Source organism: Daucus carota, chromosome 2 (genome assembly GCF_001625215.2).
Source record: "Daucus carota subsp. sativus chromosome 2, DH1 v3.0, whole genome shotgun sequence".
NCBI classification, from domain to species: domain Eukaryota; kingdom Viridiplantae; phylum Streptophyta; class Magnoliopsida; order Apiales; family Apiaceae; genus Daucus; species Daucus carota.
Genome location: NC_030382.2, coordinates 16,647,573 through 16,664,690, shown reverse-complemented (window position 1 = coordinate 16,664,690; position 17,118 = coordinate 16,647,573). Strand labels below are relative to the sequence as shown.

Below are 17,118 nucleotides of genomic sequence, written 5' to 3'. Positions count from 1 at the left end.
GGATTCTAAGTGATTTCTATCATACAAGGTGATATATAGTTTCTGTTTCAATTTCTCCGTAAACCAAGATTGTTTGCATTGAAGACATGAATATCAAGATAATGGGTGAATCAGATCAGGAATAGATGGTCGCCAAAATGAACTCGAGATGCCTTTATTAAATCATATCAGGCAGTTTCTATTTGAGTTGAAATAATGTAGTATCATATTTAGCTAGCAAGATGTAATGTTGTTCCAGTTATATTACCTTCATGCTAATGCTTCATAAAATATGGTTTTTTGAATTCATGATTTACTATTTGGTACGTGATGACTTATTATGATACTCTTGTTATATCACCCATTTTGCAAAAAATATACTATTTAACTTCTATTTGAAAATTAAAAGAACAATAATGTGAGGCTGCAGTTGCTGAAGCTTTCCATAAAGGGTTTTATTATATTCATCTAAAAGTTTATTAATATTATGAGTGTTCTGCATTTTTTAATTCCCTTGATATTTAAGTTTGAAAATTCTTAACATGTTTCATTTCATATTTAAGTTTGGAAATTCTTAACATGTTTCATTTCATATCCACTTGCATCCAGTAATGGAAACAGGCCAAAACGACAGGTGCGTGGACAAAAAAGAAGACTAGGCTGTGGACTGATATTTATCAGACGACAAAGCCTGTTGGGGAAGCTAATAATGTAGCAGGTGCAGTGGCTCTTGACTTGGTACCTGCAGCACCTTCTGGACAATCTCCGCCATCACAAGGTCCTGTGGTGAAGGAGAAAGTACTGCCTGAAGAGCCTTCGAATGATGTGCCAACTCTTCAAAGCACCACAACATTTAAGATTGTCAATGTGGTTGAGGACTCGGACACTGAAGAAGCAGAAGGCACTGGTATATGCATCAGGAAGAGGCGTAAACAGGCTTCAAAAAAATGGTAATCTCTTTTACTGATCTTATGGACTTATGCCCTTGTGAAACTTATTGTTTCTTTAATGAATTTAATCATATAAGTCCATAAGATCTGTAAAAGTGATTACCATTTTTGTGAAGCTTGTTTACGCCTCTTCCTGATGCATATACCAGTGCCTTCTGCTTCTTCTGTGTCCGAGTCCGCAACCACATTGACAATCTTAAATGTTGTGGTGCTTTGAAGAGTTGGCACATCATTCGAAGGCTATTCAGGCAGTACTTTCTCCTTCACTACAGGACCTTGTAATGGCGGAGATTTACCTGCTACTTTATGGAAAGCTTAAGCAACTTCAGCTTCACATTTTTGTTCCTTTTAATTTCCAAATAGATGTTAAATAGTATATTTTTTGCTAAATGGGTGATATAACAAGAGTATCAAAATAAGTAATCAGGTATGTGTATAAGTATAACATATCATTTATGTTTCCTTCACTTTAGCATTTTCCAGCTCTTTGTACAAAATGGAGAAGATAATTAAAAAATAGAAAGTTCACCTCAAATTACAGCCAGCTAAATTGTTTCTTTCATTTGCCTTTTTATTAGATTCTTCCGCAAGAGATTTTCCACTTTCCTGCTTATAAGCACATTTTTTGAGTTCCCTCGAGGTATTCCTGCACACAGTTGTATTGTTTTTCATATTTTCTCGACGTCCTTTCTCATTGCTTTCATTACATAAATTTCATGAAGCAATGTGAGCACGCGCCAAGTGACTGCAGATGCACAATTAGCTGATAGTTGGAGAAAAGACAAGCAAAATTTTTAAGTTTAAAGGTCACCTTTTTGGTAGATTGTTGCGATGGTTTCCACCAAATTGCTGTATCTTATAACAGGTGAAATCGATGTAGATGTTGTTGATCTTCGTGGGTGCAACTATCCATCTGGAAATACTACTTCCAGGGGAAACAATAATTCCTAATTTATTGCGATCCATGTCAGAGATGAATACCTATAACATCATAACACCGAAGATGTCACCAGACTACACATTACGCATATGTATAGAATATAGAATATATTAATCTAAGAATACAGGATATGTTATTTAGTCCATATAACTTCTCCGAGGTATACCCATTAAAATTTTGGGCTTCTGTTAGAGCAATGCCATAGGCTTCCACTCTTTAGACAAGGACCTCAGAAATATAATGTTTGAGTCTTTAACACGATACACCCTAATTATTTATATTTGGGGGGACCTCGAAATTAAGAACATAAGTAAAATAATGGATGAAAGTAAGCAAAATGAGTATAGTGAAGAGACCATTTGAAATTTAATGCATATACTAAATATGATGGATGCAGGTACGTGCATGCAGTTGCTTCTTTGATGACCATGAGAATATCGCCGAGCCAATATGAAAAGAATATCCCGATGTGCTTTTCCCGTCACCCAAATCTCCACCATAATCACTGTCTGAGTAGCCAACTAATTTTGAATCTTGAGAATGCGTGTAAAACAAACCATTATTAAGTGTACCTTTAATATATCTCAAAATTCTTTTAGCCGCCATGAAATGATCTTGCTTCGGCTTCTCCATGTACCAACTAACCAATCTGACTGCATACATGATATCTGGACGAGTAAAAGTTAGGTACCTCAAACTTCCAACCAAACTTTTGAACAATGTCGGATTACCGACTCCCTCGTGTTGAATCAATTCTGAGCTTTATGCTTGCCTCTGCTGGCGTGCTCACTGGCTTACATTCCTCCATTCTGAACTTCTTCAAAATCTGCTCGGCATATTTTTTCTAAGACATAAAAATTCCATCTTTTCTTTGCTTCACCACAAATCCAAGAAAGTATGACATTTGACCAATATCTGAAATCTCAAATTCATTAGTCATAACTTTCTTAAAATCATCAAACATACCAGGATTATTTCCGGTAAATATCATGTCGTCCACGTATAAGCAAACAATCATAATATCTCCCCCTGAATCTGTTTTCGTGTAGAGAGCATGCTCATATGGACTCTTCACAAAACCATTTTTCTGGAAATACTGATCAACCCTTGTGCTCCATGCTCTCGGGGCTTGCTTTAACCCGTGTAGTGCTTTCTTTAGTTTGTAGACTTCATTCTCCTGGTCTTTTTGAACATATCCTGGAGGTTACTCGATGTAGACATCTTCTTCGAGATAACCATTTAGAAATGACGATTTTATGTCCATCTGAAAAATCTTCCATTGATTCTGAGCGGCAATTGTTGTGAGAAGTATGATGGTGTCAACTCGCGCAACTGGAGCAAACATCTCATCATAGTCAATTCCATATCTTTGCTTGTAGCCTTTAGCCACCAACCTTACTTTGTATTTCTCCACTTCACCATCCTGATTTGTCTTTGTCTTAGAAACCCATTTGACACCGATTGCTTTGTGTCCTTATGGAAGATCTGTGTGCTCCCAAGTATCATTCTTCTTAATTGCACCAATTTCTTCATCCATGGCTTTGTTCCATTTGCTTTCTTCAGAAGCTTCCTCAAATGTAACTGGATCACATTCAACCATTAAACAAAATAAAGAATAATCAAAGGTTGTTTGTACCGGACTTGTTGCTTCGTAGATATTATCTAAACTACGCATTTTTCTTGGCGCTCCCCATGAACTTCTGCTTCCACCTGAATCCGATGGTGTTGATGCGGGAGTTTGTTGATTCGGACTTTGTGGAGGAGTTTGATCATCATCTTCGCCATCTTTAATATTGGAGTCATCACCGTTATCATCATAATCATCGTTAGAAAATAAACCAGCAACTTTTCGTTCTTCCTCGCTCCATCTCCAGTAATCTGATTCATCAAACTCAACATCTCGAGAAATAAATTAATTTCTTCGTCAGGGGATTATAAAGTCTGTATGCCTTACTCCTTTTATCATATCCGGTAAATATACACTCGTCTCCTCATCTGAGTACCTTCAAATAATGACCACTCCGCTTTTCCGCCAGTGCTTTGAACTCCTTTAATTTATCAAGAGCCTCTTATTTTTCTTTGATGATATACACCCAACTTTTCCTGCTAAAATCATCAATAAATGTTAGGTAATATCTATTACCTCCAAGTGATGAGATGTCAAATGGACAAGCAATATCTGTGTGAACTATCTCCAATGGCCTTCTGGCTCTCCATGATTTTCCAACGGGAAAACTTTGACGATGTTGCTTCCCCTTTACACACGCTTCACACAAATTTTGTGGTTCATTGATTTCTGGCAAACCGTCCACCATTTATGTCTTTGACAATTATTTCAGGCCAGAAAATCCAAGATGACCATATCTCAAATGCCACAACCACGAGTCATTTTTAATGACCGACTTTAAGCACTTCTGCGCCTTAGTTTGCAAATCAAGCGTAAACAAATGATTCTTTGACATCTCCACATTTGCAATCAATTCCCGAGCTTGATTTCTAATAATGAGGGATTGTCCTGCATCCGTATATTATATCCTTTTTCCACAAGTTGGCCAAGACTGATAATATTACTCTTCAAAGCGGGAATATAATAAACATGATTTACATATTTCTTTTCACCTTTCTTCGACATGATCGTGATAGTACCTTTTTCTTTGACCAGAATCATTGACGAGTCACCAAAAGTAACTTCTCCGCTAATGGTGTCGGCTATCTCCGTGAATAACTCCTTGTGACTAGTCATGTAATTACTGGCCCATGAGTCAAGATACCAAACATTCTTCTTGCTTTCCTCGTCTCCTTTGTAAGTGAGGAACGCAGTAGTGCCAACATCTTTATCTTCTTTTGCTGCTGCAAAATGACTTCTTTCTTCCACCTTCGGTGCTCTACACTTATAACTGAAGTGACCAAATTTATTACAATCATAACATTGAAACTGAGACTTGTCACCTCGTTGTTGAAATCCGCCTCGTCCTCGACCTCTGAAATTTTGACCACGACTAAATGGCTGATAGACTTCATCTGGCTTTTATTGATGGACTGCCTACTGCCTTCCTCGTCCTTGTCCACCACAGTAGTCACCTCTGCCACGTGCAGAACTGTTACTGCCAGAACTGTCACCAATGGACACCTTACTTTGCAACGCCTTTTCCAAATGGCTTGGATCATCATATAGGTTCATTCGTTGCTCGTGGGCTTGAAGAGAACCTACGAGCTCATCAATAGAAATCGTGGACAAGTCTTTTGACTCCTCGATGGAGGTAACAACGTAAGAAAATTTTCTTGTTAATGAACGAAGCAACTTTTTCATGACCCGAACATCATCGAGACTTTCGCCATTTCTTTTCATCTGATTTTTCACAGTTTTCAAACGCGTAACAAATTCACCAATATTTTCTGAACTCTTCATCTTCAAATTTTCGAACTCGGCACGTAGGACTTGGAGCCGTACCTGTTTAACTTTCTCGACACCCTGGAACGATTTCTGCAAAATCTCCCACGCGTCTTTCGCCGTTTTCTCATTTGAAATATATTTAAAGGTTGATTCATCAACTCCTTGAATAATTGTATATAACGCCTTTTTATCGTTTTTCTGGGTCTCTTTCAAAATCATCTTCTCTGCATTTGAATGGGCCGCTTCATCCTCTCGCTCGTCATACCCACTTTCGACAATATCCCAACTATCGTATGAACCGAGTAACACCTTCATTTGGATACTCCAGTTCCCGTAATTTGTTGCCGTCAATTTTGGGATTTGTGGTTGCACCATCATATTTGACATTTTTCTTCTCCGAAACCTATATATATAATAAACTACAACTTTCTTTCTTGTTACAAAGCACAGGCTATAGCCTTTTCTCTCGCACAACACAGGACAGAACTTCTGCTCTTTTTCTCTTCTCTCTTCAGATTTTTACACTGTATATTACACCAAACAAACACCTTATTTATAGGCTATAAAATACAAGTACACATCATGGCTTACATCAGAGAATAGTTATTATTATAGACTTTTACCAACTTACATGCAGCCTACCACATTTTCCATATTTTCTGGAATGTATATAGCTGTGTCTTCATGTATTTACTCTTCACTTGAGACCAGCCTTCATACCATGAGCTGCAGTACAAGATTTCTTCTGTTTTCATTTGTGCGTGTATTGTATTTTACACAACCCACCTGTTTTCCTGGCCTTCATAAAAACACAGCTGCCTTGGTGATCATTTCTTCGACACGTATTTGACTTTCTCCTAGCATGCATGCATATAGTATATATAGTATTTATTCAGTCCACCTTAATTTATGCATGCACATTAAATCAACCCATCTATTATAATTAATATATTACTAGCCGGAGAGTTTGAAATTCTAACAATATCGAGAGTTAATGAGTCCCAAAACGTAATAGATTAACATATACATAAACAAATTCTAATTAAAAATTATCTAATAATTCATAGGTGCAATTAGCTTCATAACCTACACGGGAGCCAACTCTTGCAGGGTACAGTAGACCACAAAAAAGCATTTAATACATATAAACATTGCTACACAGTATTTTCATATGTTAAAAAATAAAAACAGACCAAAAATTTGTATAAAATTCAAAACTTTAGCAAATATTAGAAACCAAAAAACCAAGGGCCAGAATCATCAATTGACACACCCAATTCACTTAAAACCCTAAATTGAAACTCTCAAAATAGAGAAAAATAGCCACAAAATGCAACAAACAAATACAATTGACAGTAAAAGTGTTAGAGAGTATGTAGAGAGAAGAAAACTAATATTATCATTCAACTTGTTAACTACAAAATGAACATTACACCAATATAAAGAGTCTTCAGCTATATACACAAACTTGTATCTATATAGAATTTTATCTAACTCTAACAAACTTGTGCTTATTCCAACTGTACTAATGTCCTATAGCACACTCTGTGGTGCTTACATCCCCCCTCAAGTTAGATGTTGGGAAGAAATTGACAACACCTAACTTGCACAAGAGATACGCCAAATGACCCGAAGCAAGAGCTTTTGTGAATAAGTCAGCGGGCTGTTGTAGTGTAGGAAGATAAGCATTAGAAATGATCCCTTTGGTAAGCTTTTCTCGAACAAGATGACAATCAATCTCAATATGTTTTGTACGCTCATGGAAAACCGGATTGGAGGCGATATGAAAATTATCACAGAATAGAGTAACATGCGTGAGATAGATTATGTGCATGTCAGCAAGCAAGGCTAAAATCCAACTGAGTTCACAATTCGTATCAGCCATTGCACGGTATTCCGCTTCAGAGGAAGACCTCAAGACTGTGGGCTACTTCTTAGAGCGCCAGGAGATTAAAGAGGCACCCAACATAACACAAAAACCTGTGACGGAACGTCAAGTAATTCTACCGGCTACCCAATCAGCATCGCTAAAAGCAGTAAGTTTGAGAGAACTAAAGGCAGAGAAGAGCAAGCCTTGGCCCGCTGTTGCCTTGAGATAGCGAAGAATCTTGAGCACAACATGATAATGACAGACCTTAGGTTTGGACATGTACTGAGAAGTCCTATTCAAAGTGTATGCAATATCGTGTCGAGAAATCGTAAGATAGATTAGCCGACCAATGACCCTGCGATATAGTGAAACATCATGAAAATCAGGTTCTGTAGATAAATCAGTAAGTAGACCTTGATTTTGTTTCAAGGGAATAACTGAGGACTTGCAATTCAGAAGACCCACATCAGTTAACAAATCTTGAATATACTTTTTCTGGTGCAGGTAAATACCTTGAGAAGAACGAGCTAACTCAAGACCAAGAAAATATTTAAGATGCCCCAAATCCTTAATCTAGAAACGAGTGGAAAGAAATAGTTTGACTTTTGTCATGGTGCCTTGATCATTACCAGCCAAAACCATATCATCAACATACACCCGAAAGACAGTAATGGAGCCTTGTTGTGTAAACACAAACATACTGTGATCGCAAGCACATTGTTTGAAACCAAAGTCAAGTAATGCTGAACACAATTTTGTAAACCAGCAACGAGGCGCCTGGTGAGGTCCATAGATAGACTTTAGAAGTTTGCAAACTAGACGCTGACCTTGATATTTTTGCAACACTGTAGGCGAAACAGAGTACCCCAGAGGAAGTGACATATACACATCTTCTTTTAAATCACCATTAAGAAAAGCCGTTGTAACATCAAGTTAAGTAAGTGACCGACCTTGAACAGCAAAAACAGCTAATAAAGTGCGTAAAGTTGTCATTTTGACAACTGGTGCAAACGTCTCGAAATAATCAAGACCCTCCGTTTGCGTGTAACCTTTCACCACCAAGCGAGCTTTATAACGCTCCACACTTTCATCAGCACAGTATTTTACTTTGTATATCCAGCGACACCCAGCAGGCTTCTTGTTAGCAGGTAATGGAGTAATAACCCAAGTTTTATGGCCTCCAAAGCAGCTAATTCAGAAGCCATTGCAGTACACCATTCTGGTGATTGCACAGCCTGATATGAATAGGGTTCAGGAATCTTGGCCACATTAGATGTAAAGGCCTGATAGGTTGAAGACAATACTATGTTAGCCTGCATTGTCAATGGTAATCCCACAAAATCCTTGAGTTTTTGAGGAACAACGCGTGTTTGAGTGGGTCGTACATGCTTTATGACTAGTGAACGCACAGTTGGACTAGAAACTCCAGGAGAATTAACATTCGTAGTATCTTCACTGGAAGACACCCAACCTGAATCAATTGGAGACAAAGAATTATCCGGAGAATTACTTGTTGGGGGACTATCTCTTTCTTATGTTGAGAAGAGAGTATCCTCAAGTGGATCAACCAGCACTTGAAGGTCTGGAAACAAAGTAGTGGAAGGAGAAGACTTAATCTCCTTAAATGGAAATATAGTCTCAAAAAACTGAACAGGCCATGTAATAACCACCTTCCAAGAACTAATGTTCAATAACCAAGTAAAACTCCTTTAAAAGCACGTGCACCAAATTTGTCAGGTGGTTTTTAGGAGAATAGAGGCAAAGCAGAGTGATCCAAATACTCTGAGGTGACTATACAGAGGCTACTGATTGAACAACAGTTCAAAAGGTATCTTGCCCTGCATCACTGGGGTCGGCGTACGATTGATTAAGTAGGTAGCAGTTAAGAGCGCATCTCCCCAAAAATGTATGGGCAAGACTGCATGTAGTCATAAAGTTCTGGCAACATGGAGTAAGTGACGGTGTTTCCGTTCAACAATACTATTTTGTTGTGGGGTTTACACATAACTCTTTTGATGCAGCACACCTAAGGCAGCTAGATGCATACTAATTGTAGTATTAACAAATTCAGTGCCGTGATCCGACCGTAGAATTTTTACCACTCTACCAAACTGAGTTTTGACATAGGCTAAAAACTGAATAAGGACTGTAGATGCTTGAGATTTTTCAGACAAATGAAAGGTCCAAGTGTATCTAGACCTATTCACATAGGTGCAGTTGCCATGAGTTTTGTGCATATATGGACCCCATAAATCAGCATGAAGTAAATCAAAACAAGCCGTACTTTTAGAATTGCTATGAGAGAAACTCAACTTAGATTGTTTTGCTTCAAAGAAGCTGTCACAGACAGGTAATTCCATACATGTCTTAGGTAAAGGTAAATGTTTAAGCACTTGTAAGGGAACATGCCCCAATCTAGCATGCTAACTAGAATCATCCTCCTGTGGATAGGATCCTGAAGACAACAACTAGAGCTAGTGAAAACAATGTTATATGGGGTACTTGTTACTAACTTTGGTATGGATAAAAGATTATATGGGAAGGTAGGTACACATAAGACAGTGCAAAGTGATAATAGATGATACTTGGACAGAACCCACATGAGTAACCTTGGCAGTCTGACCGTTTGGCAATGCTAAAGTGGCATTGCAGGGCTGGACATTCTATAATAAATGCAGATAAGGAGTAATATGGTCATTAGCATAGCAAATAAAACATGTGCCCGATCTATAACAGGAAAACTCATCTCTGTTTTACAAAATTTACATTCCACAACAAACCATAATTCCAGATTTCCAGGTAATTACCAAGGATAGCAAGCCACCCAGTCATACACTAAGCTGAAATACTGTCTTTCTCCATATACTCACCATCCAATCAAACACTTATGGGCTCTGAGCTAAATTTAAAAACTTTTCAGGAATCTCAATGGCAGAAACTGAGCGAAAGGAAGCATCTGAGCAAATGGGCTGTGAGCAAAAATCTTAAAGATTAGAAATCAAAAAGCCCGTATTAATATCAAGAAACCCACTTATGGATCTCCAAAAATGAAGCTTCAGATGTCAAGAAGATCAAGAAATCATGAACAGTGGTGTCGGTGTATGCAAGTGGAACAAGCAAGTGACTTTAGACCGCTATAAAAATGACCAAAACTTTTTGCCGTAATTACATGTATTTACGACGGAACTAGCCTAAAATTTCCGTCGTAAACAGCCGGTTTTGTTGTAGTGTTGTTAATAACTGAGGAAAAAAACATGGCTAAGATGGATCCATGGTCAAGAATAGCCCTTCAACTCTACCTATAAAAATTAAAATTATAAATATATATAACTTTTTTATATATATATGGGGGCTTAATCCACTACAAACTCCCTTAAACTAAAAACCAGAAACTAGTAACTGGAATAGTTATATTCAGTGATTATTCAGTTATATCTCAGCTCCATCCCCATCCAGCACCAGCCCCACCGCCACCCCAGCCTTCCTTCAATCACCGTCATGATTTTTACTTACCACCATTAATTTCGAGATATAATTCCTAGATTCAGCCACCAATCACTAATTCATATTGCCAACATCACTAATATATGGTGCAAAAATCACCAATTTATATCATATTAATCACTAAAATTTATCAATATTTCACCGTATATATCATCAACATTACCCGCTACCTCACATCTGCTACCAAAATCTTATCGTCAGTCCTTGCCGCCGCCATAATAACACCACAACATCATCACCATCTCAATCACCGTCACGACACCTTAACCACCACATCTACACCAATTATCAGCATTATGTCAAACGCAAATCTCTAGGCAGAGCTCCGACAAATCGGACGACTAATCTAGCTGCTATGGCGACCACCATGGCTTTTCTATTCAGCAGTTAAGAGTTTGCAGTTCTGAGATTTTGGAGAAATAAAGGAGAAGGAAGGCAGCGGGAGAGAAGTAAGAGGGCTGGGGTTGGAGTTGAGGTGGCTGTGGTGATAGTTGCACCAATGTACTATGTTTCGATTTGCATTTGGAATGGAATTGGCGGAATAGACCACTATAACAAAATGACGGGGCTAAATGAAAAATACACATAGATTACAGTTCAACTCTTCATGATACACATACACCATAAGCTCACTCAAGTTTTGCCTCTCTTACCACTTTAGGAAAGATAAAACAATTGAAAAGACACTTATACTACTACTATGAAATCTGTTGTGCAGGGATATTCAAGAACTGTTTAAATTTTGCATGCTTCTTTAAACCTAATCTTATAAAATAGAGTCACTAATTTCTCAATTTTTGAGTCAGAAAGATAATTTGAAGGAACCAATCACAGGAAGGAAAACTTAATGCTTCTAGGTTTTTATAGTTTAGAGATGGAAAGTTGCAGGGAGAATTCAATACCACATGTACATAAATTTATGATTTCACTCATAAATGTAATGAGAGGTAAGGAATTTTCATGTTGTCCATAACGATGTCTCCCTCTTGACGGAGGAGAGGTATAAGGTTAGTTTACTAAGCAGCCCATGGTGTTTTTATATAGTATGTATTTTATCATCACCACTATATTGTGATGGATGATAGATCTAGGTCAAATTCTTGTATATATTAATATTTTAATAAACAAGCTTACCACTTTCATATTCCTATTCCTATGTAAGCAGATTTTGCTCTTATTAGTATGGTAGTGCACATGTAGCCTTACTTCTGAGGCAAGAAGACTCCTGGTATGAAGTATTAATTAGGATACACGATTTGCCTATATGGTCAGCAAAATCAAAAAGTTTAATCCACCCATAACCTTTCACCTTTCAAGAACTCATATACTAGGATCGCTACCAAAAACACTGCAATAAACATCGGTTTTTAGCCAAGCTCTAGAAAATTTTGGCCGCCATGTATGGGTGAATAAAGATGTCATTTGCTTAGACATCGGTTTGATCAGCAGACTAAAAATATTTACAACATTAGCTTTATCAAATTCTTGATGGCTGTATGTATTGTATTGTTAATTTAGAATAATTAATATCTCACTCAAAAGATACGATAATGCATATAAAATAACCATTAAGTAAATAAAATATCTACAGTATCATTATATTTCAACATCCATTAAATAACAAACTAGGGTGATGTTAAAAAAAGGTTTAGCATTAAATTATTGTATAACTTGTACCTGACTTGGGTTCGCTGTATTACAAAATATATTACCAATAAAATGAGCTGAAAATCTTAATATTGTCTTCTTAGGTATATTCATTGGGTTGTTTTATTATTTATGTGTATGTTCGTTTGAAGTATGTATCATTATGTTATTACTTTTCAATGAAGAAAAATTACTCGCGGTGGATTTAAAAGCAGTGAACATATATAACATTAACATTAGTTTATTTGATAAAAATTCGATGCTCCATTTATCATTCAGAATTGATTCAGCAAAGAACGCCAAGAGATTCTACATTTATTTGTATTCATGATTATGATTGTGCTTGCCTGCTAGACTGTCTTTAAATTTTTTTTAAATACTCAAATTTCGCCAAAATTTCTTCACACTTACATGTCAGTCACTTTGATGATGCTAAATTCAATCTTGATATTTATTAACGGAAAGCTGGTGATGAACAAAGATGGGGAAGGTGGGCCAAGTCAAATTACAAACAAAGAGGAAGTAAAATAACAGGAAGATACAATGGCCTTCGCAACATATGTGTATACTACATCAGCAGGTAATACCGAGCCCCCAAATGATGACTCGGAACAATATACCAGTAGGTGCACCTACTGAGGCTTCAAATGATGCCAAACCGCCTTTTCTTGACATCACCGAAGATTCACCAAAAACTAACAACGCAGGTATGGAAGAGTCCCGCACAGGTAATTTAATTTTATGTTCTCTGTTATGAGTTCAGTTGTTAACCTTGATAATACTAACACTGATCTTTCCCTAGCCATCCTCCCTCCACAAGCAGAAGCCAGAACTATTCCAAAGCAACGACACAGGCCTAGTTACAGGTCATTGGTGATGACGATGAGGACATTGATGACATTGTGCATATAAAAACTTCTTATGATGGTGCAACTAATCATTGATCTTATGGGTTGTCTATCATGTTTTGGAAAACCCATAAATGGCCCGTTCTTATGAAGTCTGTAGCTAGAATTCTATAGCTTCATGGGCTTTCCAAAATAGTATAGACAACCAATAAGATCAATGATTAGTTGCACCATCATAAGAAGTTTTTAAATGCAAAATGTCATCAATGTCCTCATCGTCATTATCAATCACCTGTAACAAGGCCTGCGTCGTTGCTTTGGAATAGTTCCGGCTGCTGCTTGTCGAGGGAGGATGGCTAGGGAAAGATCTGTGTTAGTATTATTAAAGTTAACAACTCAACTCATAAGAGGGAACATAAAATTAAATCACCTCTATGGTGCTCTTCCATACGTGCTTTGTTAGTTTTCGGTGAATCTTCGGTGATGTCAAGAAAAGGCGGTTTGGCATCATTTGAAGGCTCAGTAGGTGCACCTACTTGTGTAGTATCCATATATTGTTCTCCCATGATCTATAATTGCCTTAAAAGGTCCAATGAGTCATCATTTCGGGGCTCGGTATCACCTGCTGGTGTAGTATTTACATATGTTGCCAAGCCCATTGTATCTTCGGGTTAATTTGCTTCCCCTTTGTTTTTAGTTTGACTTGGCCCACCTTCTCCATCTTTGTTCATCACGAGCTTGCTGTTAATAAATATCAAGATTGAATTTAGCATTATCGAAGTGACTTGACATGTAATTATGAAGATATTTATGAAACAACTGAATGGTAATACAACAAAAGATTTCTAATCATTAAATCAATAAACAAATAAAAGAAAAATAATTCTATCATAGATGTATATATATTGAATTTATAAACTTAATAGAAAACATACAAAAATATTATAATTCAAACTTATATAAAAAAGCATAACACATAATTATACATACAAAAATAGGCACAAGCCATACAAATAAAAATTTCAAAGCATGTAACAAATAACATGAGTTGTACGAGCGATTACCTTATCAACCATCGTTGGGATGGTGAGGAGAATGTGATCCAACAACACTTCAAACAAATAGTTGCAAAATAAGAAATTAGCAAATATTTCAAGTGACAAGTATCTTAAAATAGTTATATACTTATGTAACCCGGTTTTGTTTCACATAAAATTTAATCTAGGCATGGTTGAGTGAAAAAAGAATAATAATAATCTTTATATGTATTTAAAAGTAATGAGATAAGTTCTGTAGTTGAATATGTGTATAATAGCTCACCTTTTTCTAAAGCCTGTGGATGGGGGCCATGGATGGTCTTCCACCTTCTTCATTGTTCATAAAGTTACTTTGTTCATCACCAGAGCTGCTGTTAATAAATATCAAGATTGAATTTTGCATTATCAAAGTGAACAACATTTAATTATAAAGATATATATGATACAAGTGAACTAGAATACAACAAAAAATTTCAAGTCACTAAATCAATAAACAGATGAAATCAAAATAATTCTATCATAGATGTATATATTTTAAATTTACAAACATCAAAGTACATGATACAAAAATACTTATATGAAAAATCTAAAGACATAATTATACATATATAAATAGGCACAAGCCATACAAATAAAGATTTCACAGCGTGTAGCAAATGACATGAATTATATGAGCCATTACCTTATAAACCACCCTTATGTTGGTGAGGACCCTTAGGTTTGTGAGTTGAAATAGATTTTAGAGGCAATAGAGTTTAGGAAAATCAATTTATGGTAGAGTGGTTTAACATAGGTTCATGGGATAGAGGAGTGCGGCGGAGTTATGCTTTGCTTTTAGGCATCCGCAACTTATAAAAGCTAGGGTAAGATGTATGTGGGTTGGTTCAACAAATATCCAATCTTGGACTTTACCTTTTTCTTAATCAAGCCCAACTAAATTCTAACCCATACACATTAAGTTTTAAATTTATTTATACCGTTCAATATCTTAGTCAAACTAGTGAACAATTTTTAAACATTTCTTAATTTCATTCTACTCAATCCAACTACTAGTTACCGCTGGATTAAACTACTAGGCAGAGTGCAAAAAGAAATTCTCACCACCACCACACCTACCATAAAAAAAAGTCAAATAAATAAAAAATAAAAATATGATTAAATTACAAATAACCCACCATTGAAATAAGTATGTATGATTTTCCCACAATTTCCCTACTCATTCAATCATGTTTTCAACACATAGTGGATTGAGTTTTTTAGCCGCCTATAAGATTATTATGGATGACATAGCATTTGTTGATTTTTAGTATACGGGTGGAAGAAATTGATATGAAGAAAGCTTCCAAAGTTATATATTTTTAAAACACAAATTTTTTTTTGATATATAATTGATAACATATTCCTAGAAAATAGTGTTATACTTTGTGATATATTATTCTTCTTATTTAAAAATTGGAAATTAAGCTCATAAACTAAGATTACATATCCCAAATATTTCAAACAATTTTTAAAAAATTCCAATAATTTTGAATAATTTCCAATAGAATTTCTTCCTGATCTTATAACGAACATTTTAATTTATATCAACTTTATATTATTATACAAAATATAAAAACAATCTCGTCCATATAAGTAGTTCGGATTATTTTAATTAATTAAACATCACAATATTAAATGCATATTAGGTTCTGTAAGTTAAGATTAAAATTAGAATATTGCATGTAAAATAAGGTGAAGACAGAGTAAACATATGCCGAGTAACAATTAAGAATAATTAAAAAATAGTTTCATGTTTTAGATAAGTATATTGGATTAAAAGCTAAGTAATTTGACCACATTTGACTACAAAATCAACATACCAAATAAAAGGCTAAATTTTTATAATTTATTTTAATCAGTATTAACACATTACAATAACATGCGTACGGTTGGATGGTTCAAAATGATTTTTTTTAAAATAGTTTCATGTTTCGGGGTAAGTATTGGATTAAAGGCCACATAATTTGACTACATTTGACAACAAAATCCACACATCAAGTAAAAGGCTAACTTTTTTTTTAATCAATATTAACACGTTACAGTAATATACATTACACTTTTCTAAGTGATAGAAACAGTTTGTTAGAAACTCAATTTATTGAGTTTGAGAAATTGAAAATTGAGTGCCAAACAGCCAAGGATAATCTCTTGACTGTTTTAAAAAGAAAAGAAATCAATAAGAAATAGCTTGAAAAAGAACAGGAGATCATTGCTAGGTGGAAGTCTCGGAGAGATGTTTCTGCAAACATCATCAACATTCAAGGCAAGGAGACATTTGTTGAAAATGAGTGGAAAAGAGACAAGAGAATCCTTGAGATCTCATGTGCCAGTTCAACTGATGAGCTTAGAGGTATTGATCATTCGTTGAAGACTAAAAGCTCGGATGAGAGATATCCGTTGAAAAATAACTCATTAGTTGGCAAAAAGACTCTCAACAAGCTTAACAAGAAATATGGACCTGTTAACAAGAACTTTGTCAAAGGAGAGAGCAACTCCTCAAGAACTAATGAGAGTGTGAACATAGGTCACTTTTCTGATAAGAAACTCAAGGAGAAATTGGATGCTATAGAGACTATGCCAGTTGAGACTAAAAAGAAGAGAAACAATAGGAATGGTAAAATTGGAGTTAAGAAGCACAACAATTACACTCCCAAAGCTAGTGCTCCTAAAAAACTTGAAGTAAATGTGATAGTGTTAATCATTTATCTACATATTGTAAAATTATGGTTACTCCTACTTTTTCCAAAGCCTATGTCTATGCCATCTGTTTCAAATATGCACATGCCTGCTATGGACATGATGCGTGGTTTATTATCTCAAAATCCTTATGCTCATCCTAGCATCCTATACATGTTCCATCCATATTTCAATGCTTTCAATATGTCTCAATTTCATTCAAGCATGCATGTT

The 17,118-nt window shown here is 35.9% G+C and overlaps 1 protein-coding gene across 1 annotated transcript; it reads right to left on the bottom strand.

Annotated features, from left to right (window-relative positions):
- Positions 1-4,199: 4,199 nt before the first annotated feature.
- LOC108204045 (uncharacterized) lies at positions 4,200-5,650 on the bottom strand. The gene is made up of 3 exons (XM_017373320.2): positions 4,917-5,650; positions 4,516-4,766; positions 4,200-4,384 (listed from the first exon to the last, which is right to left on the bottom strand). Exons 1-3 carry the CDS (start codon positions 5,648-5,650, stop codon positions 4,200-4,202), a joined length of 1,170 nt encoding a protein of 389 aa, XP_017228809.2.
- Between the last annotated feature and the right edge of the window lie 11,468 nt (positions 5,651-17,118).